At 31.6% G+C, this 25943-nt stretch overlaps 1 protein-coding gene and 1 long non-coding RNA gene across 2 annotated transcripts; both read right to left on the bottom strand.

Annotated features, from left to right (window-relative positions):
* Positions 1-252: 252 nt before the first annotated feature.
* Positions 253-4689, bottom strand: LOC113554231. The gene is made up of 4 exons (XR_003405246.1): positions 4272-4689; positions 2000-2102; positions 768-937; positions 253-479 (listed from the first exon to the last, which is right to left on the bottom strand). It is a non-coding gene; the product is annotated as an uncharacterized LOC113554231 (long non-coding RNA).
* Positions 4690-17557: 12868 nt separating this feature from the next.
* On the bottom strand, positions 17558-25779 carry LOC113552400. Its single transcript, XM_026955286.1, has 2 exons — positions 25699-25779; positions 17558-21601 (listed from the first exon to the last, which is right to left on the bottom strand). The coding sequence occupies exons 1-2, from the start codon at positions 25777-25779 to the stop codon at positions 17558-17560; spliced, it is 4125 nt and encodes a 1374-aa protein (XP_026811087.1).
* Between the last annotated feature and the right edge of the window lie 164 nt (positions 25780-25943).

Below are 25943 nucleotides of genomic sequence, written 5' to 3' on the forward strand. Positions count from 1 at the left end.
AACGTTAGAGAAATTTCCTCTAGTCATTTTTCCACATTCGCGGACTTGTTATTCGCTAAACAAAAATGTTTGTGTTTTTTGTAAATTTGATGATTTTATTTATCAAGATTATATATGAAATAGGTTAGTACATAGTATAAAATAAAACACAATTTTTTTCATATTAATCATCAGGACGTTTATTTATTTTTTTATAATTATCACTTATATAGTTATATTTTTAATTTCATAGTCTAAAGATGAGTACTTTTTAAAAAAAATGTGTGTATAAAATACAATAAATATCATATATTGAACAATTTATAGTTATTAATAAATATTTTAAATTTAGATAAGTGGAGTTGTGAATTACAAGTAGCTAAGTAGACGTAGTTGGTTGGTTACTTGGTTGATAACAATTTATCACTTTGCGTAATGTTATACCTCTGCGCCGTTTTGTTTCAAGTTGGATATCGAGATTTTTGCCGTGTGACGTGCACCTGTAAGCATACGCAGTTGTTATCAAATCAAATATTTTAATTTGAAACTATACGTTTTGAGGTCTGTACGCGGGCAAATGAGTGATCATATGAAACATCATAATAATAATATGATATTATACATTATTTCCTAATTATAACAATACATTTGAGAACTCATTAGCACATACACACATCATATAAAAATCATATTATTATAAGGTCCTTGTCAAATCATTGCTGGCCGCTGCAGCCACACACGGACATATTATATTATTTTATTATCGCGGCGCAACGCAATGTCCTTACCTGCTGTATTGTCTAATCATCACGTCTATCACATTGCATAAATTCTAGCTAGGATGTTGTGCCAAGCGACTCTTGTCGTCTCCAAACGACAACAATATTCTTCGAATGGATTGTTCTACGGCTGCTTGTTACCGGTCGTCAATCAACGGGCGGTATAATCTCCGGCGACTCTATAAGAGGTAAACAACAATATAAATCGCTGACATCGTATGCCAATTACAATCTCGCATTATTGTTATTTCAGGATGATACTAATATATTATTCGAATAAAAAAAAAAAAAACAAATAGGTATTTAAAATCATAAGTATATGTGGTGCTTATTATAGCGGTTAATAACATTAACAATGTAATCAATAAAATAAGGATATAATTGTCGTGTTTACTTTACTTATTTATTGTTTACTATATTAATATTATATTATAGAACAAATGATGGTGTCAAGCCAGAGCTAATTGCCATTTAGTGGCAAATGATTTAGTGGTCAAAAATGCTTAATTTTTTTTTTTTTTTTGGTTAGTTATATAATTATGATTTTGAGCACACACTCAAATTCACAGTCTAATATAATATACAATTTTTTAGTAATGAAATATACATAATAAAAAAATATAACAAATGTAATAGTTTTACATATTGTGCTATCAACCTTATTATATGTAGATATACTTCTAACAAATTTTAACTTGTTTTAGTAATGAAGATTTACTTTGCTGCTTTTAATCTTATGCTGTAAGATTAGCTTGTCTTAAAATTTTTTACTTATTAAGTATTCATAAATTATTATCCTGATTTCTGCTCGATTCTCAATTTGAGTGTTTTAAATAACTAAGTTATTTGCATAGACTTGCAACCGCGGCTATAATACAGAATATTCAAATTTATATCTATAAAATAATTTATGCATTTATACATAATATACAAGTATACAATTATATTCGTAGACTTGGAGAGTGTTTATAGTTTAATTTTTCAACCCACATAAGTTGATATAGGTTGACTCACACAGGAATTTCATTTTGGCTCACGTCTGAGTTTATATAGGATTACCATCGGTTAAAGAAATAAAAGAGACTATTTTAAAATTCATACATACATGTTTATATTACATAAATGAATGTATATTTGTAGTTTGTATACTAAAAACTATTCAGCCGATTTTGACGTTTATTTTAGAGATATTAAACAAGTGAAAGTGTAAAAAGTAGTTCTAACTACGTTAAAAAACATACCAAGTGCTATATCCAAATCACCACAGCCGAATTGACCATCTCAGTTGAATTAGTTTACAAAGTGAGGTACACCAACGCTGATTTGCTTGTAAACCAGTGTACACTAAAACCGAGTACATATTTTATATTTGTTATATTTTTTGGCGGGCGGAACGGGTTATACAGCTAGTTATTATAAAGTATTATAAGAATAACGTATATCATACATAGAATACAAAAGTAACAAATTTAAAATACTTAGATATTAAATTTCGAGTACCTATAAGTATTGTTGGTTTAGTTATTGGTTATTACATTTTTTTTATATAATCACATAAAGTCTGCTAAGTAACATCTAATAATATTGAAAATTATAAGTAATTATAAAATATTTAGTTTATATTTCTTAAAATTCTAATATGTATACTATGTACTTGTATAAGGCACAAGGCTATACGGAAATATATACCAGCATATTATCATGAATTTGGTTTTTATAAACGCTAAAATAAAAACTTAGACAATTTAATAAGTACCTACCTTAAACTTTTTACCTTATTCCTAAATATTACTTTTTATGTCGATTAATTCAAATCTGGTGCTAAAATTATATGGTTACATATAACATGATTATTATACCTATATAGTATATAATATATGTAAATTGTACTATTTATACTTGCATAATATTTAGGATTAAATCATTTAAAATGTTTTAGATGTATGTATTTCAGTACCTACTCACTTATGTCAGTCTCCCCTAAAATTCCACTTTAATGCAAGGTTATCTGTCAAAAATATTTAGTAGTACTTTGGAGCGGAACACACGGTTAATTAATTCAATAATAAAACATATTGTGTTCCATATAGTTCATAATTGCTAGTGTAATTTTACAAAGTTTTAGCAGAATGACATAGACAATAATAAAGGTACCTTCGTATAATTCACTTTTTAATGACAACTTTAATTATAGCATAATTATATTTTAATTGTGTAGTTTATAACATCGTATCAATAAAAATTTTTTGGTAAATACGTATTTTATGACAAGTCACATTAAATCATCACAACTCACAAAACAGTTTATATTATGATAATAATTCATTTTATAGTTTGCTTTACTTCACTATACATTTTAACGATCAATTGATTTAATTTTGTTTAAAGAGCTCAAAAAAATTTGACTAATTACTAAAATGTATATTTCAATATTAATATTATTTATATTTTTTTTGACATCATGTTAGCTCGAGTATCGTATTTCGTGTATTTTTACATAAAAAAAAAAAAGGAAAAAATGCTTATTGATATTTTGCTAAATCAAGAATTTAATAAATTTAAATAATTTAATTTTAAAATTATATTAATGTAATACTAGCATATTTTGATGTAATAATTTTGAATAATTGTTTGTCAATCATATTATATTTTTATTAATTTTAAACAACATATTTTGTTCCTTTATTAGGTCGTTGTTAATGTGAATGTTATACATTAAATTTTTTTTATAACTATTTTTAAATTTTAGATTTCAAAAATATTTTTTAAAACTTTACTTAAGTCTTAAGTATAAAAAAACACGTGTAGGATTATTTTGTAATTTAAGTTGCTCAATTTCGGTTAAATATTGCTTTACGCAAAGTACATAATATATTGTAAAACGATTGCAAGATATAATAATAACATTTATGATTTATCTACATAGACGTGTGTTACAGATGACATATATTAGATATTATAAAGTATATTACTCGTATTATACTGTTATTGGAACCAAAGAATTTCCTTATAATCGCAATTGTATATGACAAAAAAACCGAAGTTTTTTATCAAATAAACCGTGTTTACTTTATGATTGATAAAAACCAAATGAAAAATTTCAAAACATAAAAAAAAATGTTATGGTACTAAAATATTAGATATAAACACGTGGACCGCGATTCTCTCAACTTCAATATCACAATGACCCGTCAGTTATTCTGCAATAATTGTAACTTATAATAATAATATTGTTTTGTATTGTTTTAATTATAACTCCCTATCTCCAACACAAACTGCATAAGTTTACAGGAGGTAGGTTAATCCAATCTATAAATAATTATAAATTCTAATCTGTAAATTAAGTTTGATTTTTCAAAAAATTAAAAATAAATAAAATATATAGTTACAAAAGAAAATATGTTACAGCGAAGAAAAAAAAATACGCATACCACAGTGGCTTAACAATAAACATAAAATTATGTATACGTTTTACAAATAAAAATATATTATGTTTATGTTATTTATACTTACCTATTTACCTACACGTATTAGACTATTCAGAGTACATATAATAATGACAGACAATTCAAAATTGTTTTTATTTAAAATTAATAAATAAGTAAAATTATTGAAAAACATTTGATTCTAAATTAACAATAGTATATAGTTCAGTCAAAATAGATTGAGAAATATTTAACAAGCATTGAAAAAACGACGAGTTTTCTTTTTAAATATTCAGTCGGACCTGCACAGTTGTAATCGATGTACTGTTTACACTTCGGAGACATTAACATTAGGTGACCTTTGATGTTTTTATACGCTGGCAAATAAAAATAAACACGTGCAGTAAAATTGTTTGCTTCCAACGCCAGCGTATAACAAAAGCGAGAGTGGCGTGTGACCAATGAATGCGAACGGCTACTACGCGACCTATACGTGTATAATATTATGCATAATTCGTATATTTTATATGTACGCCAAAACCGAATAAAGTAGTAAATAGTAATTATAATTCAATAGCAACTGTTGACCTATACCCGCTAGTAGCTAGGCATAGTAGGTATACCTATAATAAAATTCACATTCGACATCTTTCAGACTGTTCACGTACGTCTATACAGAATGTAGGTAGGTATACTACGCATACCATGCCATGCAAGGTATGTACATATGGGTACGATTATATAATTCAGTATCCTATCGCAGACAGAGAATACCAGTACATCACTGGTAACTATACGTTATTATAATAACGTGACATCAATTTTATTATAAGGTACCAATGTACGAGTTTTAGCAGAGAATTAGCATTTTTGAACATTGTGTACGATATTATAATATTTTATAGTATACGAACATACACGTTACATCTGACCGAAGTGTATAGACAGCTCAGCGTACTATTTCGCGTGTGCGCAGAACTATTCGTATTACCGAAGGACCACGTCCCGTTAGCCAAATTATGGTTAGACGATTTGTTGGAAATTCGTTAATATAATATTATTGTATTACAAGCCAATTTTTTAAATAATAAGAGGTTAACTATTGATTTATTATCAGATTGCGTTAAAACAAACGTTTAAAAAAAAAAGTCGTCGAATATTTCTCAATGGGACTTGCAATAAGTAAACGCTTATTATCGGCTCCTCTATGTCAATCCGGTATGACCCGATCCAAGAGTGTAATTCGTCTTCAGGTCTCTGATTTCTTTTTGGCTTTTTTGTAGGTACATCGTATATCGTTATATAATATTATATGTACAGCGTTAGTGACAAAACGTTGGCGAAATTTTTATTTTTCTCGCTAATTTAACATTTTATAATAAATACATAATAACATTATAATATCATCACATCCACACGCAAACCACCGACCGACGAATCCGGTCGTCCGTTGTCCGAATATTATATCGTACAACTATACACAATGGCGGCAACGCACGATATTACAAATGTACACGCGCGTACGCACACGCGAAGATTGTAAACATCAGTCTCGATGGGTTATATAAGTTGGACGCGCACTGTCGTCTGCGCGGAGTCGCCAGAGTTGCATCACGCTTACACACCACACGCTCGCGCTAGGCAACAACCCAGTAGCACACTTAGAGCCGTGTGTGTTCTTCCTAGTTTTTGACCTCATTCCGCGCGCGCGGTAGAATCACTTTTTTCACTTCTTCTCCCTTCCACGACTGTAGTGCGGTATATATATATATATTATTATTTTCGCGTATATACAAATATGCATATCATTATTATAATTATTACTATTGCTTATTAGTAACGAGTACCTAATAAATGCCACGCCTGGTATTGCGACCACACAGCAATAAAATTGGGTATGATATGTCGTCCACGTCGACACAGCCGCGAATATGCACGGAACGCGGCCGAGAGATGTGATGTGATGATTGGACGTGAGCGTGCGTACCTATTATGTGTGCGAGAGGAGAGACCCTAAGGATAGTGTCGGACGTATTTATAATATGATATTATTTGAATTGTACAACGCTCGCGATAATACACAAGTACTTATTACAGTTTAGTAAATATGATTTATCCAAATATAAATTATATATACATGCGAAAACTCTCGTTTTTGTTATGCATATTATACATTATATCTATATACGTAATACTAAAAATAATTGATGCGATATCATTAATGCTGTAATAATTGTGTCTGCGTGTCTTAGTTTTAGTAGAAATATGAGTCAAGTCTACACTTTTAAATTCTCTCTTAAAAAAAAAAAGACATTTCAATTTATTTCGACAACTTTTAGCGCTGAATCTTTTTGCAAGGAACATAGATGTTAATTTTAAGATATGACATTTAATTTTATAACATTTCATTGGAAAATACTATTTTTATAAACAATATACGCTACAAATATTTGCAAGTAGCATATGAAATACAATAGTACAATATTTCCCTATACCATTGCTATCGTTGAGTGTTTAAAAATTAGTCAACACCCGATTTAATAACTTGTCTCGTCATCTTTATGAAAAAATATACACCGCAAATGGGAATTGAGTGTTTCGACAGCTATAGGCTGTTAGCAGTCATCACCTGGGGTAAATATATAACAGGCTAAATGTGTAATTAATCGATAATTAAGTAAATACTTTTTTTTTCTATTAAACAATTCAAGCATAATCTGTATAAATGATAAAAAGGCAACTACAAAATACACTATATACATTTTACAAAGCAATGTACAGTCGAACGTTAGTATTAAATATTTAAATGTAAGTTACTTATATCATAAACAGTACATAAGACTCATGGCATATCCGTGTAGCTATTCACTTATCAATTTATCTATAATCTATCATGTGATCACTATTATCGTTATCTAAAATAATGTTGTCGAAAACACTTTTATGCTATAGAGCGCAACCCGTGATTGAAGATATTATATCTAAAGGTTAAACTACAGTGAGAACAAAACAATATATTTGTTAAAATACAACGATATGATGCAATTTATTGAATCAAAAATAGTAGTGTATATGAGACTTTCGTGAGTAAATGAATACTGCGCATCAAAACAGACGTCACTGCTCTACGGAGACCTGCAACATGACGTTCACAGTATTCTATTAAAATATAAACAATGAAATAAAGAAATACATACCATATTATTAGTCCAAATTTTCTCCATCGACGTCAACGGTCTAGATTTTGTCTTATTTTGACGAATTGGTCAAAAACACATAAATCGATTTAATATATGCGTCAAACTGCCAGATTTAAGCAAAAAGTATAGGATACATATCTCGTACGTCGATCTGCGTCCGTGATTCTACCGTTCGTTATTGTCATATGAACGGAATCGGCGTACAAATTGTATACTTACGGTTATTAAATGACACGCACTACACAAAATACGGACAGAACGTATCTGAAAAACATAAAACGGATCTGCAAAAAAAAAAAAAATCTGGAGGAAAAGGTCCGAAAGATTGTCGGTCGTATTTGTTACCCCGATTGCGACCGCTACAAACGAAATATTAAGAAACAGGCACACGTACAGCTTTTAAATGACACGCTCAATGCGAATACAAACAGAATGGAGTCAAAAAAGTCCGAAAAACTTAAAATCTTGTCAAAAAACCAAACTTTTTGAAAAATCACGTTATAAGATATAGTATTCATATTTATTTAACTATATACAACTTACAAATATAGGTCATTAAATTGTTGTTTTCTATATTCATCAAGAAAATCAATACTAAAAAGTGTATAAAAATAAATATAGAAATATTTACTTAATAGTTATACTTAAATATAATAATGAATGGCTTTTTAGTTATTTGTTATTTGACACCCCTACTCCTCGAATGTAATGTATTAAAATCACATTTTAATAACGTTTATATAAAATAGTATCCTATCATGCATAATATGATAGGTACCTCAGTATTTAAATAATCACTTATCCCACATAGCCATAGACCATATAATATTATAATAATATGTTTGGTTGGGTGTATTATTTGGCAATACTAAATATCGAATAAGGCGATCATTATGACACCTTGTATTGGTGAAATGAAATAAGTTCTATAAACTATTTAATCATACTTGAAATGGCACGCCCTTTAGACCTGAAAATAACAGATAATTAATTATTATAGTTTTAAACTGTGGTTCAGTGGTGTATTAGGTACCTATTTAGGTATATACTGTATGTATTGTTCATAGTTTTAAGAAATAATTTTTATTTTTTATGTTCTATTCGATATGATATAAAAGGCTAAAAAGAGTTCATGTTTAATCTCAAACGATAATATGCCTATCTACGCTGTCACGTTTGGATTGTATAAAGTAAATAAATATATATACTTATTTATTATTACTATATATTGTACATATTATTAATATATGCGAGCTCGAGGAGCTTATAACATTGCATCAATTAATCATTAATTAAATTGAAACGACATTCTATGGAGCAAATCTGCCAACCGTAAGTATGCTCACCACGAAAAATATATCTAGACCGAAACAAGCGGGTCAGACTACGGAGGATATTGTGCAATAATTATTATATTGTGTCTTCTAACGAAAGTGATTTGTAATTTGTCATTATGTTACTTACTTCGTATTTACTTACAGTATTTTAAACCTTGTGGAGAAGACATTTCTTTTTTTTCACTTAAGCTCTATTTCGCAATAAAATAATAACAAATAACATAATCACTGTGGCTAAATAAAAAAAAATCTCGTACAGGATACAGAGATCTAGCTTAGCTTATTTCAGCGCAAGCTAGCAAGTTGTATTGTTCAATAATTTAAAACAATTATAAATCGTTGCGTTTCAAAAACAACTCTTATTAACCTCCGTTTATAATTTATCTTTAAATAATTTATCAAAATTAAAACTTTCATAAGCAAATTATTTTAGAACAATATTTAATTTACTTAACATTCTAAGTAGGTAACTACCTCATTATGAGAACTTGGGATAACAAAAGTATTGTTTAAAATTTTATAAAATATTTTATATCTATTATATAATATATACAATTAAAGTTTAAATTTTACGAAAATGTGCTGTATTAAATGTAACATTTGCAAAATCAAACAATTTAGATAGAATTAAGTTTTCGAAGTAATAAGTTCACTACAAAACGAATCTGTATATATGTATGTACATTTTTTTATTATTAAAAAGCCACTTGTATACAACTATGATAGATCAACAGCTACAAATATATATATGTATATTATATTATAATCTATTATGATATTTACTTACGATATTATTATCTATCAGTGACAGATTCCCTACACGGTAACTACACGACTACACCAATGTGTAAGACAACAATTTTGTTTGATGTTTTAAAAAAACCCGTTGCCTGTGAGTTTCATGGAATATAATATGCTGCACTGCTACAGCGTATTGAATAGTTTAAAAATATTGAAAGAATACAATTTAGAAAAAAATTAGTACTCGGTGTTATGCTGCTGGACAAAATAGCATTGATTACGGTCGTCGTACGTATATATTATATGCGATACACGTGAATAGCAATAATTATGTTATCAAATCTACGTTGAAACTCTGAAAGTATTATATTATTATGGTAAAAATATCCATGTTATTTTATTTGTAATAAAACCATTTGGAACTCGGAATGAAGGATTTGTCGTTTGGATCGATACGCATATTTAACGAGCAAATTTATCATTATTATTATTCTAATTATTCTGAATTCTTAAAATATATTCGTATTCATCAACTATTTATAGGAATATAAGATACGTCAAGCAGAAGAGTGTTTTTATGATGTGTGGCTGTCGCCTCTCCTTAATATGTACACGTCAATGTAATCGAATTCGTAATACGTCAAATAAAAACGTACGAAGTCGACTTCATAATGATTTGCGGATTGATTCTATATAGGTAATAGGTATTTATGTACATTCCACCTATAGGTACATGTATACATGTGTAATAGTATACTATTATTATATTATATACTACCGAATGAAAGTTATATGATTATCGATTTCTCATATTGAATATTTGAATACATAATTAAGTATTGCAAAAAATATATCTACGTTATGTATACATAACATTTTTTAAAATAAATTGGAATGTGTAATTATTCATAAGTTATTATCGTCTTAAAGTGAAAAACTGAGGATGTCACTCTGCTGTATAGTATATATGTCTTGTGTACTTCACTTCCATTGAGTAGGTTACTGTAATATTGAAACATATAGTGATAAGTTTAAATTCAATGATACAATTACTGTTTATGAAAATACACATAAATTCTATATATGGTACAAATATATATGTATAATTAAGCGTAGTAAAAATATCAAATCACTGGTAAGTTTTCGAAAACAAAAATTTTTTGGCCAAAAGTTATTAATTATGATGAAAAAGATTTGTATCTGTATAAAACAATGAATTTGTAGTTCGTTCAAACATTAATACAAAATATTATGTTTCCATTCATCATCTATACTCGTATCTATCTATATATACATATAATAGGTATATAATGCTTTACACTGGTTGTTTTGGGAGGAGGGATTTTATTGTATGACGTCTATATTATAATGATTCGTTCACCTTTCCGCTCTTATAGAAATAAGAATAATAAATATGAGAATGCTCTTTGTAGGTATTTGAGCCTAAATTTACTCAGGTGCTAATGAGTTCAAGGATAGAATACGAATTTTTTATGAATTAGTAATGAGTTGAACGAGAATTAATCAACTTTCATCTAAGTAATGATTAATCAAACTTTATGAATCGTTATGATACAATACAATAGAACTTAATATTTTAGGAATTTCTACGTACCTAGTTGATAATATACTGTCTATATATATATATAGTTCCAGTTTATAATTAACCGCGTATGAATAATCAAAATACTAAGTGTTTTCTTTAAATTATGATAATTTTTAAACTTAAAAAATGTTGAGTATATATAATATAATATACTGCGGGTTTTACTAATTTGCGCTATGTGTCGTATTAATACTGATGACGCGAACATGAAAACCGTTGCAAGTGATAAATTATTATTACACCTATTATACGTAATCTAATTGGTGGAATTTTGAGACATTTATCATTAAAATGTGCAAGATATGCACCAACAACTTACAATGAAACATAGAAACGTATATGAAAAAAAAAAAAATACATTATAATGTCCAAAGCGCGGTCATGGTAATAATAATGATGCACGGCCTTGATGAGGGCCGCAGGTACCTATAACACGCGACTAAAACGTCGGCGCGCGAGAGAAAAAACAACAAAATGCAGTTTCGAATGATTGTTGCCGAACACTTTCAACTCGTTTGTGTACGGAAATATTTATTGCCGTAAAAACAACAATGGTTTATCATTTTATTATATTATACTGTTTGTGGGTAGTTGTAATGTTACTAAATATAATACGTGCAGTGCTGATACCTTACGTCAATGTCCAATAAAAACAAGTTTACGCAAAACGTGATAATGCGATCGCTTTGACTGCCACGCCATGGAAATAACCGAATACGTAAGCTAAACATACATGTTCGAAATATGATGTGGGGAGGAAGGGGGGCTGGTTAATTAAAAAAAATCGTAAAAAATCAAAAAAAAAAAATTGCAATCGCAGTCACTCAATTTGCAATTATTTTCAATTAATTTTTAATATTATCTGGTGGTATTTTAAGTCGATTGGACAAACAGTGTATTAGGGGACAGCTTCATATAGATACATTATTGTAAGATGCTGTAATTCCGTTGCGTTATCGTGACAGCCGCTTGAACGAAAAGACGAAACGGGAATGGCTTTTGCGACCAATCAAGTGTTAGTTCGTCAGTGAATCCAGTATTATTTTGGCAATGGTACCTATACAAAATATACAAATATGTTATCGTATAAATAAAGCGAAATATCGTCTCGGGACGACAAGAGAAATTATATTTCATTTATTATAATATGTCATGTACTGGCGTACTACGCATTGCGTCGACTTTCGACATACATTGGATTTCGTTTGTCATTATTAGGCGTGTTTTGGTGTTGTAAACAGTTTAGTGGTAAAGTCAATGTTTATATTATAATATAATGATTTTCAATCACCAAAGTGTGCATAATTTTTGTTTGCTGAAACGTTTATAGCATTATTATAATATTAAAAATGAGGAGACTTGTGGACCAATTAAGCTATTTGAATTTGAGTCATACTACTATATATAATATTACCCTATGACCTAGCTCCGGCTACACAGTTAAAAAACGCCCAGAGAAAAACCACACGGTTAAGCCGCCACCGCCCATCGATATCGCTTAAGTCGTTTTCGTATAGCAAGTAAACTGTACGATTTGCATTGTAAATTACTTATATTATTTTAGATTTGAAATCGATATATTTAATATATTTTACCCTGACCTATCTGACAGTCTGATAGGCTATCACGCATTTTATAAGTGGTAAAATTACGGATTTATGCATAATAGTTTATCATTTACTATCAGTATAGTATACCGTATTGATTATGATTTTGCATTTGTATTATTATATGTGCCATTATTTATGCTTTGCTATGAACATCGTCTTGAATAAAAAAGACATGACTATTTAAATGCAAAAAATTGATTTTAAATTACATCTTTTGTTAACTTATTGCCTATATTATATTGAAGCTTTATTGCATTATTATTTGTTTGTATCAAGTAGATCTGTATGAGTTTAAACAAATTTCACTGCACAACATTTATTAATATTTATGTAGAATGATTAAAAACTGATGATGATTATACACAAATTATTATCTTAAAGCTTTATTTGGAAAAATATTGTTCAAATAGAAGCATTTTTATTTAAAAATTGCATTGTTGCTAGTTGCGACCTACCTATAATTAAATTAATAAAAAATGTAAATTATCCAAGTTAATGTTTGAGTATATTCTTAATTGTATTTATAATATCATTTGATCATATTTTTTCTACAATGCCCTGTACAATGTATGTATTACTTTTTATTCATAAATATTTATTTATTATTAATGTATTTATTTTGAAGTATTTATTCGTAGCTAGTCATATTTAAAATGTAATTATGATAAGCCAATAGAAGTAATCAAAGTTTAAAATATACTCGATTTTTTTAAATTTTTTGTCGATGTTTATGGTTTTACAATAAAGTGCATTGTTATAAATAATCTAGTATCTAATATTTTTTTGTCTTTATGTTCATTACAACCGACAAATGGTTTAATGGTTATTGAATACATATAATAATAGCATATTTTTGTTCTTACAATGAAAAAAATGTTTTCCATTGTAGGTATCTATATAATTTATCAATTAATTTTTTTCTCCACCTTTCTCGAACTCAAAACTGTTCTACGCAAACGACCAAAGCGCTACCAGTGCTAATTTAAAACTACGATAGTCGTGGTCTTTATAACATTGACTACTATCATTTCATTATTTATCCTTACTCCTTAGACTATCATAATAATTAATAACTAATAACTAAACTTCAATAATTCATCTTACTAGGTCAAAATAGCTAGTTATAAAGTGCACTGAACTTTTTTTTTTATAGAACGTATGGTTATTATTATCATTTATCACTACAATAATTACAATTATAATAATAACAATAATATTCAACTCAAAGAATACAATAAATTAAAAATAATATCACACAACATCAGTAAACACAATAGTAAAAGTATAAAAATAAAAGATACATAAAAACACGTTTACGTCGAATACAATTTTATGAAACTCGTTAACTCGTTATCGAATTACAGAATACCGTCGGAGGTCAGAACGAAAGGCAAACGACGTTAATAGATAGTCACCGGTACCAGGACCGCAGCAGAAAACACGACGGCCACCGGGCCCGGCCGATCGCTGGACCCGATGATATGACGGCAGCTGCGAGCTATGGATCCAGCGATCCACCGCCGCATACACTCCTAGTTTGAATGTAGATCAGCAGTCAACGAAACTCGGTCCGTCATAATGTACATAATATTATTATTTTCGGCATTATGACTGAGATAGCCGTATTGCTTCATCATAATGGGCGGAATCTAAAAGTTGAGAACAGCTTGTCTGGGACGTATATTCGGGTATTGTGTTATTGTTTGTATACGTACCTATTATAATTAGAGCACGAACTTAAACGCCCTAAAAAAATACGATTAAATTCCTTGTATTATAATGTATAATATTATATAGCCGATGTATATAATGTAATTAATCATAATTAATTATTTATTATTATGAATTATTAAATTTGAAAGCAGTCTGTACATCAGATCCAAATATTATGAAATTTACATCGAAAACGACAAAATATGCACAGAAACCGACCGCGGTTCTTGTCTGATTTTTGTTATTTTGGTGCTTATTATTGTATTATCGAAGACTGAGTTTACTCGCCCGTGTAATGGTGGTAATTTTATAGGGGGGGGGGGAGCACACTTTCATATGAACGATTCATATTCACTCATAATTTATAATTGAGATATATTTTAAACGTTATATAATTCAAATATTATTTTACCTATATTGTTATATTAATAGTTCTTAGCTTACTTGGTCATTATCGAGACAATAAGAACAGTCATAGACATTTTCCTTTAAAAGACAATCGAGAACAATGTGAGATACCATGGTCCAAGATGTTATCAAACATTATTATGTTTGCAATCCGCGTTATTTGGGACCGACGAAATGATCACCTGTTTCCAAAATATTACGAATATTACGAGAGCGTATTGCAAATTACACGTTTCATATTAATTATTGTAAATATATATTATTATCATAAATTATGATAAATATTAATATTTAAGTGAATTTTGTGCAGTCTATTAAAGTTCTAATTATTTTTAGGAATTATGCATTTTTAAGAAAGTAATATTAAACATAACCTGATTTACTTGATTTTTTTATGTGTTTTGTATAATAATGGTTAAATTTGGTATTCGGTGTTCTTATATAAATAAAAAATTCTTGTTTATAATTTTAAAATGCATATTTTGGGTATCTTTAAGGGTTAGAAATCACGGTAAGCACGTGCATACCCGCTGGACACGCCTCTGGTAAATAAACATAATTAGTTACATCATATTATAGACATAACAATTCGTGTTATTATTATTAATTATATTTTTATTATCATTATAATCATAACGAAAAAAAGTTTATGAATTTACCGATGTTGATTTTTAACTGTGAAACGACAGTAAAAATTTCAAATATTGAAATAAACACGACGTTATGTTAATAGTTGCTATCGTTTGTTGTGCCTAAACCCGAATAAAGACTCATAGCGAGGAAACAATAACTATGATTAAACCGTAACATTTGTAATAATTACATTTGCATTAATCATGATGTACGATACACCACGTTCACGAGCAAACATTTAACACGAAGATTATGAACTATCGTGTTGTACGTTTGTTTACATTGTCATACATTTATATTAATTTCAAATGCGTGATTGGTGAAATAGAATATTAGGGCTTGCTTATTAAAATATGTTCGTCATCGTTTAAATGGCCAAAGACAAGGTTAAACAATGCCGGAATTGTGTATATTATGTATTAGATACATGTATACAAGTAAATTAATAATAATAATGCTTGTTTTAAAAAAAAAAACTGAATGATAGTCATAAATAAGTGATAGTGTACTTAAAAATTAATGAGTTTGGCGTATACCCATAAGTAGTTTTAATTATAAAAGACACGAATTTAATGGGGTTTTTGTTTTACTCTTTGATGGCTGTTTTATTGTTCAAATCAAATGCGTTATTGTAATCCTATCCCAGTGACAGTAACACGATTATTTTACTATAATCTTAAAATCGTTCAAGGTAAATTTATTACTTATGCAAAATTGATGTATAAACAAAATTAAATTAACAGATAACAGAAAATTAGTAAATATATGCTTAATATTATTTTATAAAAGATTCATAATACTTAAAAATGTAATTGAATTATGTACTTCAATAATCTTCAATAACTGAAAAAAACTATATTTGCACATTATTATTTTTATATTAATTGTTAGTGTATAATAATTGGTAATTAATAATAATAGTTGTATTAAAAAAAAAAAATATGATATTCAAAAAAAAATAATAAATATAGTAATAGGATAAGACTAGCTATATATTTTACTTTATTATCAATGACAAATTTACTTTTTCAAAATAAAATAAATAATAAATAATTGTTTTTTTTTCAGATTTATATAATCAGTAATGCACTTTTGAGTTTTTAAAAATGTATATGTACGAGTATGATACGTTTTCAATCGTTGTCTACACTTGTTAGGATTTTCTTTGATTAAGTTTCTAGAATCAAAATTGATTTGTGAATTATGGTTTTTAATTTATAACCCTAGTTAGCATATCTATTAGATATTAATATTAAAAATAAATAAATAAATAAGTAACTATTCAAGAATTTTGATGAAATTAAATAAAAAATATGTATATATGTAAGCTACAATAATTATATATTCTATAAGCCATAATATACATAACATTATATACTATCAAATTATTAGTAACTAAACCTAACAATATATGGAAATCGTTATATTTTCAAGAAATTATTCATTTAAAATGATTCACAAAATGTATGCATTTTTATATTAAGAATAATTTAAAAAGTAATGGTTTATATTAATTTAGTTTTTTATGTTGTTAAGTTCTATATTTGTATTGATACAAGTAAACTATTAAACTGTTTTAAAATATTACTACCTTTAAATATGTTAAACAACTAATTATATTATGTTTTAATAACAGTGTTTGACTATTATTCAATATACTTATTATTATTTGTATTTCATTGTTAATTTGTTGTTACATCTAAAGTGTAGAAAATAAATCACATAGAATCATATAAATGTATATCATGCACAATAAAAAAGTAGTAAATAATTAATGGTTTAATGTAAAATAAATTCAACTATAATAATATTTTACTATATCGTTAATTTTACTTATTTTAAGATTTATAAATAAATAATAAGAATAAAAAAAATAATTACATAATATTAATAATTAGTATTACAGCTATAGCTATATTGTTGTAGGCTAAAATATAAGTGTAAACTATTTTTAAAATATTTCTAATTAGAAATTAGTTAGCTATAAAATGAGTAGGTGGATATTTTATAATATCACACTTCACACATTGATAATTATATTTATGTTTTTATAATAAACTGCCCACTTTTACAACAATATTGTCATAAGATACGTATCATGTAGTATTTTATTTGGTTGAATTTATTTATGTTTTGTTGGGGATCGATTGTTTTTTAGGAAAAACATATACTGTAGTTGTTCCTGTTGCATTTTCCGGATGAATTATTTTTACGTTTGAATCGGTCTTAGAATTTTCAGAATTGTTTTCATCCGCGAGGGTTTGGTAATCGTCTGATGAGAAATTGTACACCGTCACCGTGTCTGCACCTTTGTCGTACGCATGTGTTTTTCCGTTCGGAATCGGCACCGAATGATAGTTATTGTTGATGGCGGTGAGATTGTCGAAACGATCAGTAGCGACGCACGGCAGACCGAGTCCGATTGGGACGACTTGAACTCGGGGAATGGATTCGGGAGATTGGACGTTTTGGATGAAGGTAAGCAGCGTGGTTTTAGGTGTGTCGCTCAATAGGCGTTGGTTGGCCGTTAAGAATGCGATGAACGCCGTCAGTAGTGTCGCGGGCAGGGTGAGTATTAGGCAGGGTGTCTTGTCGAACACCGATATCAGTAAGGCAACCGTCGAAGGCGTGAGCGTGGCTAGTGCGGGCTCGGTAGTGATGGCGCCGAACAGGGCTGTGACGATTGAGGCCGGTATGGCGCACAGGAACTTTGGTGACACGGTACACAGTGCCTCTATGAATGCGATGAGGGTGCCAGGTAGTAGGGCCTGGAGAAGTGTAGGCATCGAGGACAGAACGGCCAGGAACTTGAGCAGCGTGCACGAAATAATGGAACCGAGGATAGCGGGGGACGATGCGAAAAACTGGAGCAGGTCCTCCAAAACGGACAGCGGGAGATTGGCGAATAGGTTGGGAAACGCGATGAGCACGTCCAGGAGACTGTTGAGCGTGGGTGGCGGAAGCGAGGCGAACGCCTGCTGCGAACCGAAAACTCCCAGTAGCAGGGCCGAGACTGTGGCCGAAGGTAAGTCGAGTAGGACACGTGGTTGAGCCTCAGCGATCGAAATTAACAGGTGAGCTACGTTGATCGGTTGGAGTGTTTCTATCGCGAACCGCGAAGACGTAATCGCCTCCAAGAAAGACAGCAATAGACCCGGTGGCAGATTATGGAGCAGGTGTAGTGATGACGACGCCTTAATCACGATCGTGTTGAGTATGTCACCCGCCAATGCGTCGAGGACACGTGGTGCGATGGCGGCGATGCGCAGTAACGAAGCGACCACGGTTGGTCGAAGCTCGTATACGGTTTTCGCGTTAGACAGCGCGGCCAGCAGAGTGTATAGGACCATAGCGGGTATGTTGCGAACCGACTCAGGTTCGGCCGCGGACAGCAGCGAAATGATGATGGACACGTCGATTCGTTTCAGTGCGGATGGCGTCAGAGCCAGGTTCGTACAGAGGTCGGCGAGCGTGTCGGGCGGCACGGCCGTGGCTATTAGCGCGGGCACCGATGACAGTAGGCCCAACAAAGAGTCGAGCGTGGCGGCCGGTGCAGCGTCTAACAGGCACTGCGATGAGGATAGGGTGGCGATAAACGCAGCTAGGCACTCGGGCGGGAGGCAACAGAGCACAGACTGTACGCCGATCGTGTCCAGCAGATCGGTTAGTATAGCTTCCGGTACCGCACACAAGAGACACGGTGACGCCGAGTTCGCTGACGCCAACAGGTAGACGATTTTCTCGCACGGCATGGCGGCGAACCGATTCGTTATCGCCGTTAATAGGTTGACAAACACCACCGGCGGCAACCCGGCGAGTAGTTCATGGTAAGCATTCAACAAGTCCACCAGGTCCTCCGCGTCTGTTGAGGTCAGTCCGTCCATCACTATGTCCGGAGACGTCAGCGATGTCAACAGCGCCACCGCCGTGGTGGTCGGTATCGAGTACGAAGCGGCCGGCACGACTGTGCGCAATGCTAGCAAAAACTGCACGAAACATCCCACCGGAACGGATGTTAGAAGCTGTTCATTAGCTAATAACGAAATCGTCAGGTCATCGATGATTTTCGGTTCCAGCGCACTTAGTGTGCCTTTCGACGTCGACAGAAACTCTAACAGAACTCGTATCGTCGCATGATCCAAGACGCACAGAAGACGTGGACACGTCGAGATGACGATTAACAATTTAGCCAGACACTCTGTGCTCAGGCTGCCTAGCGCGTCGAACGAACCTAATAATTTGGCTATCTCACCGATAGACTTGGGTGGTAGTGAACAGAACACAGACGGCGATAGTGACTGTATGGCGATTATTAGTTTGATTTTCTCTTCCAGAGGTATTGCGAACGACGACTCGGCGATCGCTTCGAACAAGGCGCTCAACGTTTTTACGGACAGCTGAGCCAATAAGCAACGGACTTTGGACAGCAAGCTCACCAAAGCCGTCAATTCGACCGGTGGCAGTGAAGCTAACGCTGCAGCATCCGTTCCGAGGAAATCGGCGAATGCGGCTATCGCGCACGGTGGGATCGCGCAGAACACGTCTGAAGTTTGGTTTTCGATTTGATTCAACAAGTCCAAAAACAGCGCTAATGGGATTCCGGACAAGCAGTCGGGCGTCGTAAATATTTGCGTCAGTATGTTTACGTAAACCGAGTTGGACGTTGCTTGTAACGCACCGGGAACCGAAATCAGAGTGGTGAGTATGTTTACGATCTGAGTGCCTGGTAACGCGGACGCGAGTTGCGGGCAACACGCGATACTCGATAGCAGTTTTGAAAAGTGGATCGAGTCCAATGCCTTCAACGAGGACGTAGAATTGAGCAGCGACAACAGTTTTCTGATATTGTCAGGTGGAATCTCTAGCAACACGCTCGAGGTGGCTACGGAATGAATGAAATCGACAATGTCCGTTGGCGACGTAGCGCACAAGAGCGTCTCGTTGGATATCATGAAAGTTACGGTCACATCCACGGAACTCGCTGGTAGTTCGGCCAAAAATAATTTGGTTTTGCATAGTACACCGATCAACTTGACGCTGTTCTCCATCGAAAGCGTACCAGTCACCTCGGGCGAGGTCAATCGCGTCACATACGCGGATCGGACGCACGTAGGTATATCGCTGATCAGATGGGGTGATGCGCATGTAACGCCGTAGAGCAGGCCGATGATCGCTTCCGCGGTGACAGCGTCCATCAGAACGGCCGACGACAGATCGGTCAACAGCTGGACTAGCACGGCGGACGGGACGGTGCACAGCACGTCGGCTTGCGACAGCGCGGTCAGCAGCGTAGTGACCGTCGCGGGGTTCAACGAGCTCAGTGAAAACGGTGGACAAGTCAAGACGGAAACCAAGTCGGCGAGGACCGCGGCTGGTATTCGATGGCCGGGCGTGGTGAAGGGGCCTAGCAAAGCGTCGACGACATTCGGCGGGACGCAGCCGAGCAGGGCAGGAACCGTTTTGGACAACCGGCACAGTAAAGCGGCCGTTTGCGAGACGGATATGGTACGGTTTCCTAGTGCCGACGACAGTGCTATAGTTTTCAGGAGTTCGACCAGATCGGCGGGATTCGCCAATCCGGTCAACGAGCATTCGGCCGACGCGAATGAGTCGGCGACGGCTGATATTTCCGCCGGTTTGAGCGCGCCAAATGCTTTCGGCGATAACACGCAACGGATCAGTGACGCTTTTACGGCGGGCGATAGTTTACACAACACGGTCGGCGCGATCTTGGCCAAGAGATAGACGACCGTGGACGGCGGCAGAGCGTCTACGATTCTCGGGCACAGAAATATTGCGGTTATCAGCTCGCAGACGGTACGGTCGGGCGTGACTTTCAGCAGAGACGGTGACGCGCACAGCGTGTCGACCAGACACACCACGTTCGGCGGTTCGATGGAGTTTAACAGCGACGGCCGCCAAGCCAGTTCGTCCAAAATGTTGCAAACCGTCTGGGGCGGCAGAAAGGACAGCAGAAACCGTGACGTCGGCAGAGCGTTTACCAGCAACAGTATAGCGTTTACGGGCGCGGGCAGCACCAGGTCCGTGCAGCACAACATGGCCAGTTCCGACGAGGAGAGGCCGCCGTACGAATAATTGGAAGAAGTCGACGCATATTTGGTAGGCGGTAACATCAACGTCGTAGTCACGTTGTGTGTACAGTCGAAACCCTAAAACAAACCACGTATTATCGTTAAATATTATAAGAAATTAACGTTTATTTATTTTTTATTTATTTGAATGAACGCAGTAATGTATGCAGTACACTTAAACTGTTAAACACGAATTGTATCTTACTTGTACAATATAAACACTGCATAGTGTTTAAGGAAACCAAACGTGTAATTAATAAATATAATTTATCACGTTCAAAATACAATATGTAGATGATTTCGAAATACACAAGTCAATTATACTGCGCAGGTATTATTCAGAAATACCGTGAATTAAAGCAAAAAAGTCGGGTATGCTTTGTCTATGGTTTGAATTAGTTGGATATTATGGAATCGATTCATATATTTTAAAAACAAGGATTCTTTGATGGGGCAGTCGGACAAGGGAGCGTGATAGGACTCAGAAAATACATTAAGGTGTAAAAGTGAGGGAGATTAGATTTTACCTGCAGTTAGAATGTCGTATAGAAATGAAAGATTATAACCACGAATGAACGATTACATACTTTTATAGTAATTTAGACTTAAACTATAGATATTTTATATGCAAAGTTATTAGATAATTAAATTAAATTTAAAATTGTAAAAGCTATAATGATTATGTATTCAATTACATATGTGTCCATAATAACACGAAAAAAAATATTCTTAGATAATGTTTTGTATACTATCTATAGGTTTATTATAGCTACAAATATTGAAATTAAATGATATTGACGTGAAAACAATATTATATAATTTATTATATTCAGCACTATATATTGAGCGGCAATTACGATTTTCCATTCGTTAAAGTTTGAATTTTAAAATAAACGTATAATAATGACAGCTTAAAATATATACCCATTCTACCCATCGATTATCGGCGACGCAGTCTGCGTCATCATTATTATCTCGAACATTATTAATTTATTATGAGTTATGACAGTTGTCAATTACTGTTCAGAGCTAATGAAAATAATATTTTATTATTTGTATTAGAAAAAAAAACAATGACATAATAGGTAGAAACATAGGTATGTAAATTCTGTTTTAGATTTGACCACAGCGTAAAAATAAAATAAATATTGAATAGTGCGTGGCCTCATAGAAATTTGCTTAAATAATTATTATTACAGTACCTATAAATAAAAAATTATTAGTTTAAAAAAAATAAAATAGCCGAAAAATGTATACAAAGTAAAAAGAAAAACAATACAAGATTCATTTTTTAATAATTTAAAATAGAAATTTAAATAAATTTAAAATCGAAAAGTAATATTAAATAATTTTCAATTTATACTTAACACAGAAACATCGTTGAATTTTACATTATTTTTAATGACCTTGGATGACTTAGGTCTTTGGCATACAATAATTTATTGCCACCTATCTAAACAAAAATGCTACCTGACTATATAATATATTTATATATAAATAATATTCTTCGAAATTTAGTATTCGTGAAAACGTGAAGTTCTCCATCACGAAGGACAAATAAGTCATTATACATTTATTTGCCTACGTCTATTTCCTTGTAATAGTTTTTATTTTCTCTAAATAATAAGCATTAAAATATATATTACTAAATTAACATAACTAAATATAATGTTCATACCAATATTTTACTTATCATCAGTAAAATTAATTATAGCATGTTAATGCGCAACGAATTTTTAACATCATAGAAAATGTAACTATGATATACTACCATCAAACCGATACTTTAGGCTCTAGGTCAGTATTAGTTTATTAACAGAATATCAAAATTAACTTTAATATTGACCAATGCCCACAGTACTGATATAACTCGAGAGGCGTTCAACTCTCTGCCGAAATGATCCCGGTCTTAGCGTTTTAATGTAATATAATATCCTCATACGCTGTTTCATGAAAACAATACTGAGAAGCTACCAAAAATGAAAAAAAAATATTTCTTTTGAAAAAATTTCTAGATACGTAGTTTCTGACTTACCGAGTATTGATTGGCAAAATTACTATTTCATACATAATATAATATACGGAGATGACAATCGAATATAATTTAGTGACATTCACTAGTCACGGGTTCGATTAAAATTCAAACATCTATAAAATACATTTTTTGTATTCACGCTCATTAATTCATTACAAATCAGTTGTACTACATTATTGTGGAATTTCGACAGTATTATTGATGTAATATTACAGCTATGTATATATTAAAAACACAAATGTGTTTGAATATTCTGTCTAGTCTACCGATTAAAACTATTGGTTAAGAAAACCAATCTATATGAAGGGAAATTTTAATTTTATTTTAGTAAAATATTATACTATTTTACGTTGTTTTATAAGATTAAATGCATAACACATGACAGTATTTTAATTTAATTTGTGATATTTTTGGATAACATTTACTTCGTGTATTTAGCACACATCATGATATAATATATGTTTATAAACATAATATATATATAATATTTAAAAAAAATTATCGATACTCATTATTTTTCGTTAATTTAATTTAAATGATCATACGAATGTGTAAATTGAAATTGTTAGCTTATTCAACAGTGTGATTGTTTTATACGACTGGATCCTCATTTGTTATATATAATATTAATAAAACGCACTGGTAAATGGTATATATTATAATATATGGGACAGTAAGATAGGTAATAGATGCGCTATATACTATACTGTAAACACATCAAAGCCGGAAATTAAGTTTGTAAAACCACACGTCACACTCGATCACGTGTACTAGTTCCATTCATGATATAATTATTATCAAAAATGACAATGGGTAAAACGATCCGGATAAATGAACAATCCCTAAATCCATAATGCTGTACGATCACTGTTAAAAAAATAGTATTGATTATAAATACAATTTTTAAAAATAGAAGCTTTAATACAATTACAGTAAACGCCACTTATGAGACTCACTTTGGGACCAGCGCAAAGTGAGTCTTATAACCGAATGAATCTTATAGGCGAAATGGAAAAAAAAATTATTATTATTATTATTACATATTTATAAATTTTATTTTACTACATATTTTGCTTCAATTTTAATACTTTAACATATATTACATATTTATTATTGGATACATTTTATAATCCTGATAAAAAAACTAAAATTATAATAGGTAAATATTAGATACAAAAATATTATAAAAATTATACATTAATAAAAAATTATAAAGGGTGTATGTATTATAATGTATTATTATTTATTTTGAAAAAAATTTGTAATTTTTGTTTGTTTTTTATTTTGTTCTAATATTCCGAAAATATTATAACGATTAATCGTTGCGGTAAATGTGAACTTTTATCTGCGATAAAAATTATTATACGTTATAAGGTACCAACAGAAACTAGAAATAATTAACATGAATATTATTTAATTTTTCAATATCAATTTATTTCTAAATTATAACCAAAAAAGTTAATTTTCTACTATTTATTTTACGAAATTTGAGTCTTATAACCGTTTTTTTTTTTGTGTGTATTTTGATACGTCTATGGACTGTTCCAGACGATTTTGAGTCTAATAAGCGGCGTCTACTGTAGTTATCGGGCGATACTATGGCTTAAAATAAAATTTAAAAAGTGTAATTTATGGTATTGGGACATCAAGACGATTAAAGATTGAAACGAAGTATTTTATTATGGATATAGGCAGAGATTATATTATACACAAGTCAGTAAAATCAATGAAAAAGAAATTGTAAAATGACAACTATTAGGTAATGAAAAACATTAGTTTAACTATATATGTATTAATAAAACAAAATATAAATATAGGTTTATACGATAAATTTATCATGTATACACCTCGGATTACGGAGCGCCTAAAAATAACAAATCATTGTCACGTTTATATCGCCCAAAATAATAATAATGTAAATTTATCACCGTCTACGAGTTAAAAAATCTTAAATACTAATAATTAATAATATTATTGTGTAATAGAAACCCAATAATTGGCTTGGTTTAATGGGTAGTATCTATCTTAGATGAATATATTACAGTTGTCGGGGCTCGTATTATAAATTTAAAAAAGATAAAAGGTCATTAAGTTTTATTTAAAACATTAAATCGATTCTAATAATAAGATCATCACTCACCTTTAATTTCAACAGTAATATTACGACGCATGTGATTGCCGTTAATCGCTTCATTTTTATTGTAGGCAATCGTTGGACCATTCATACATGAATGTCCGGGTCCGAGATTTGACATGTACTTATAAATAAAAAGTCGAGCAGTCTGTGAATCTAAAACGATAATGGCGCTTATTGTCCGATAATGGTGTAAAATTGTTGATTTAGCCATGAGAAATGTGTATAGCAGTGATTTTTATCGCGAGTTT

This window comes from Rhopalosiphum maidis, chromosome 2, assembly GCF_003676215.2.
Source record: "Rhopalosiphum maidis isolate BTI-1 chromosome 2, ASM367621v3, whole genome shotgun sequence".
NCBI classification, from domain to species: domain Eukaryota; kingdom Metazoa; phylum Arthropoda; class Insecta; order Hemiptera; family Aphididae; genus Rhopalosiphum; species Rhopalosiphum maidis.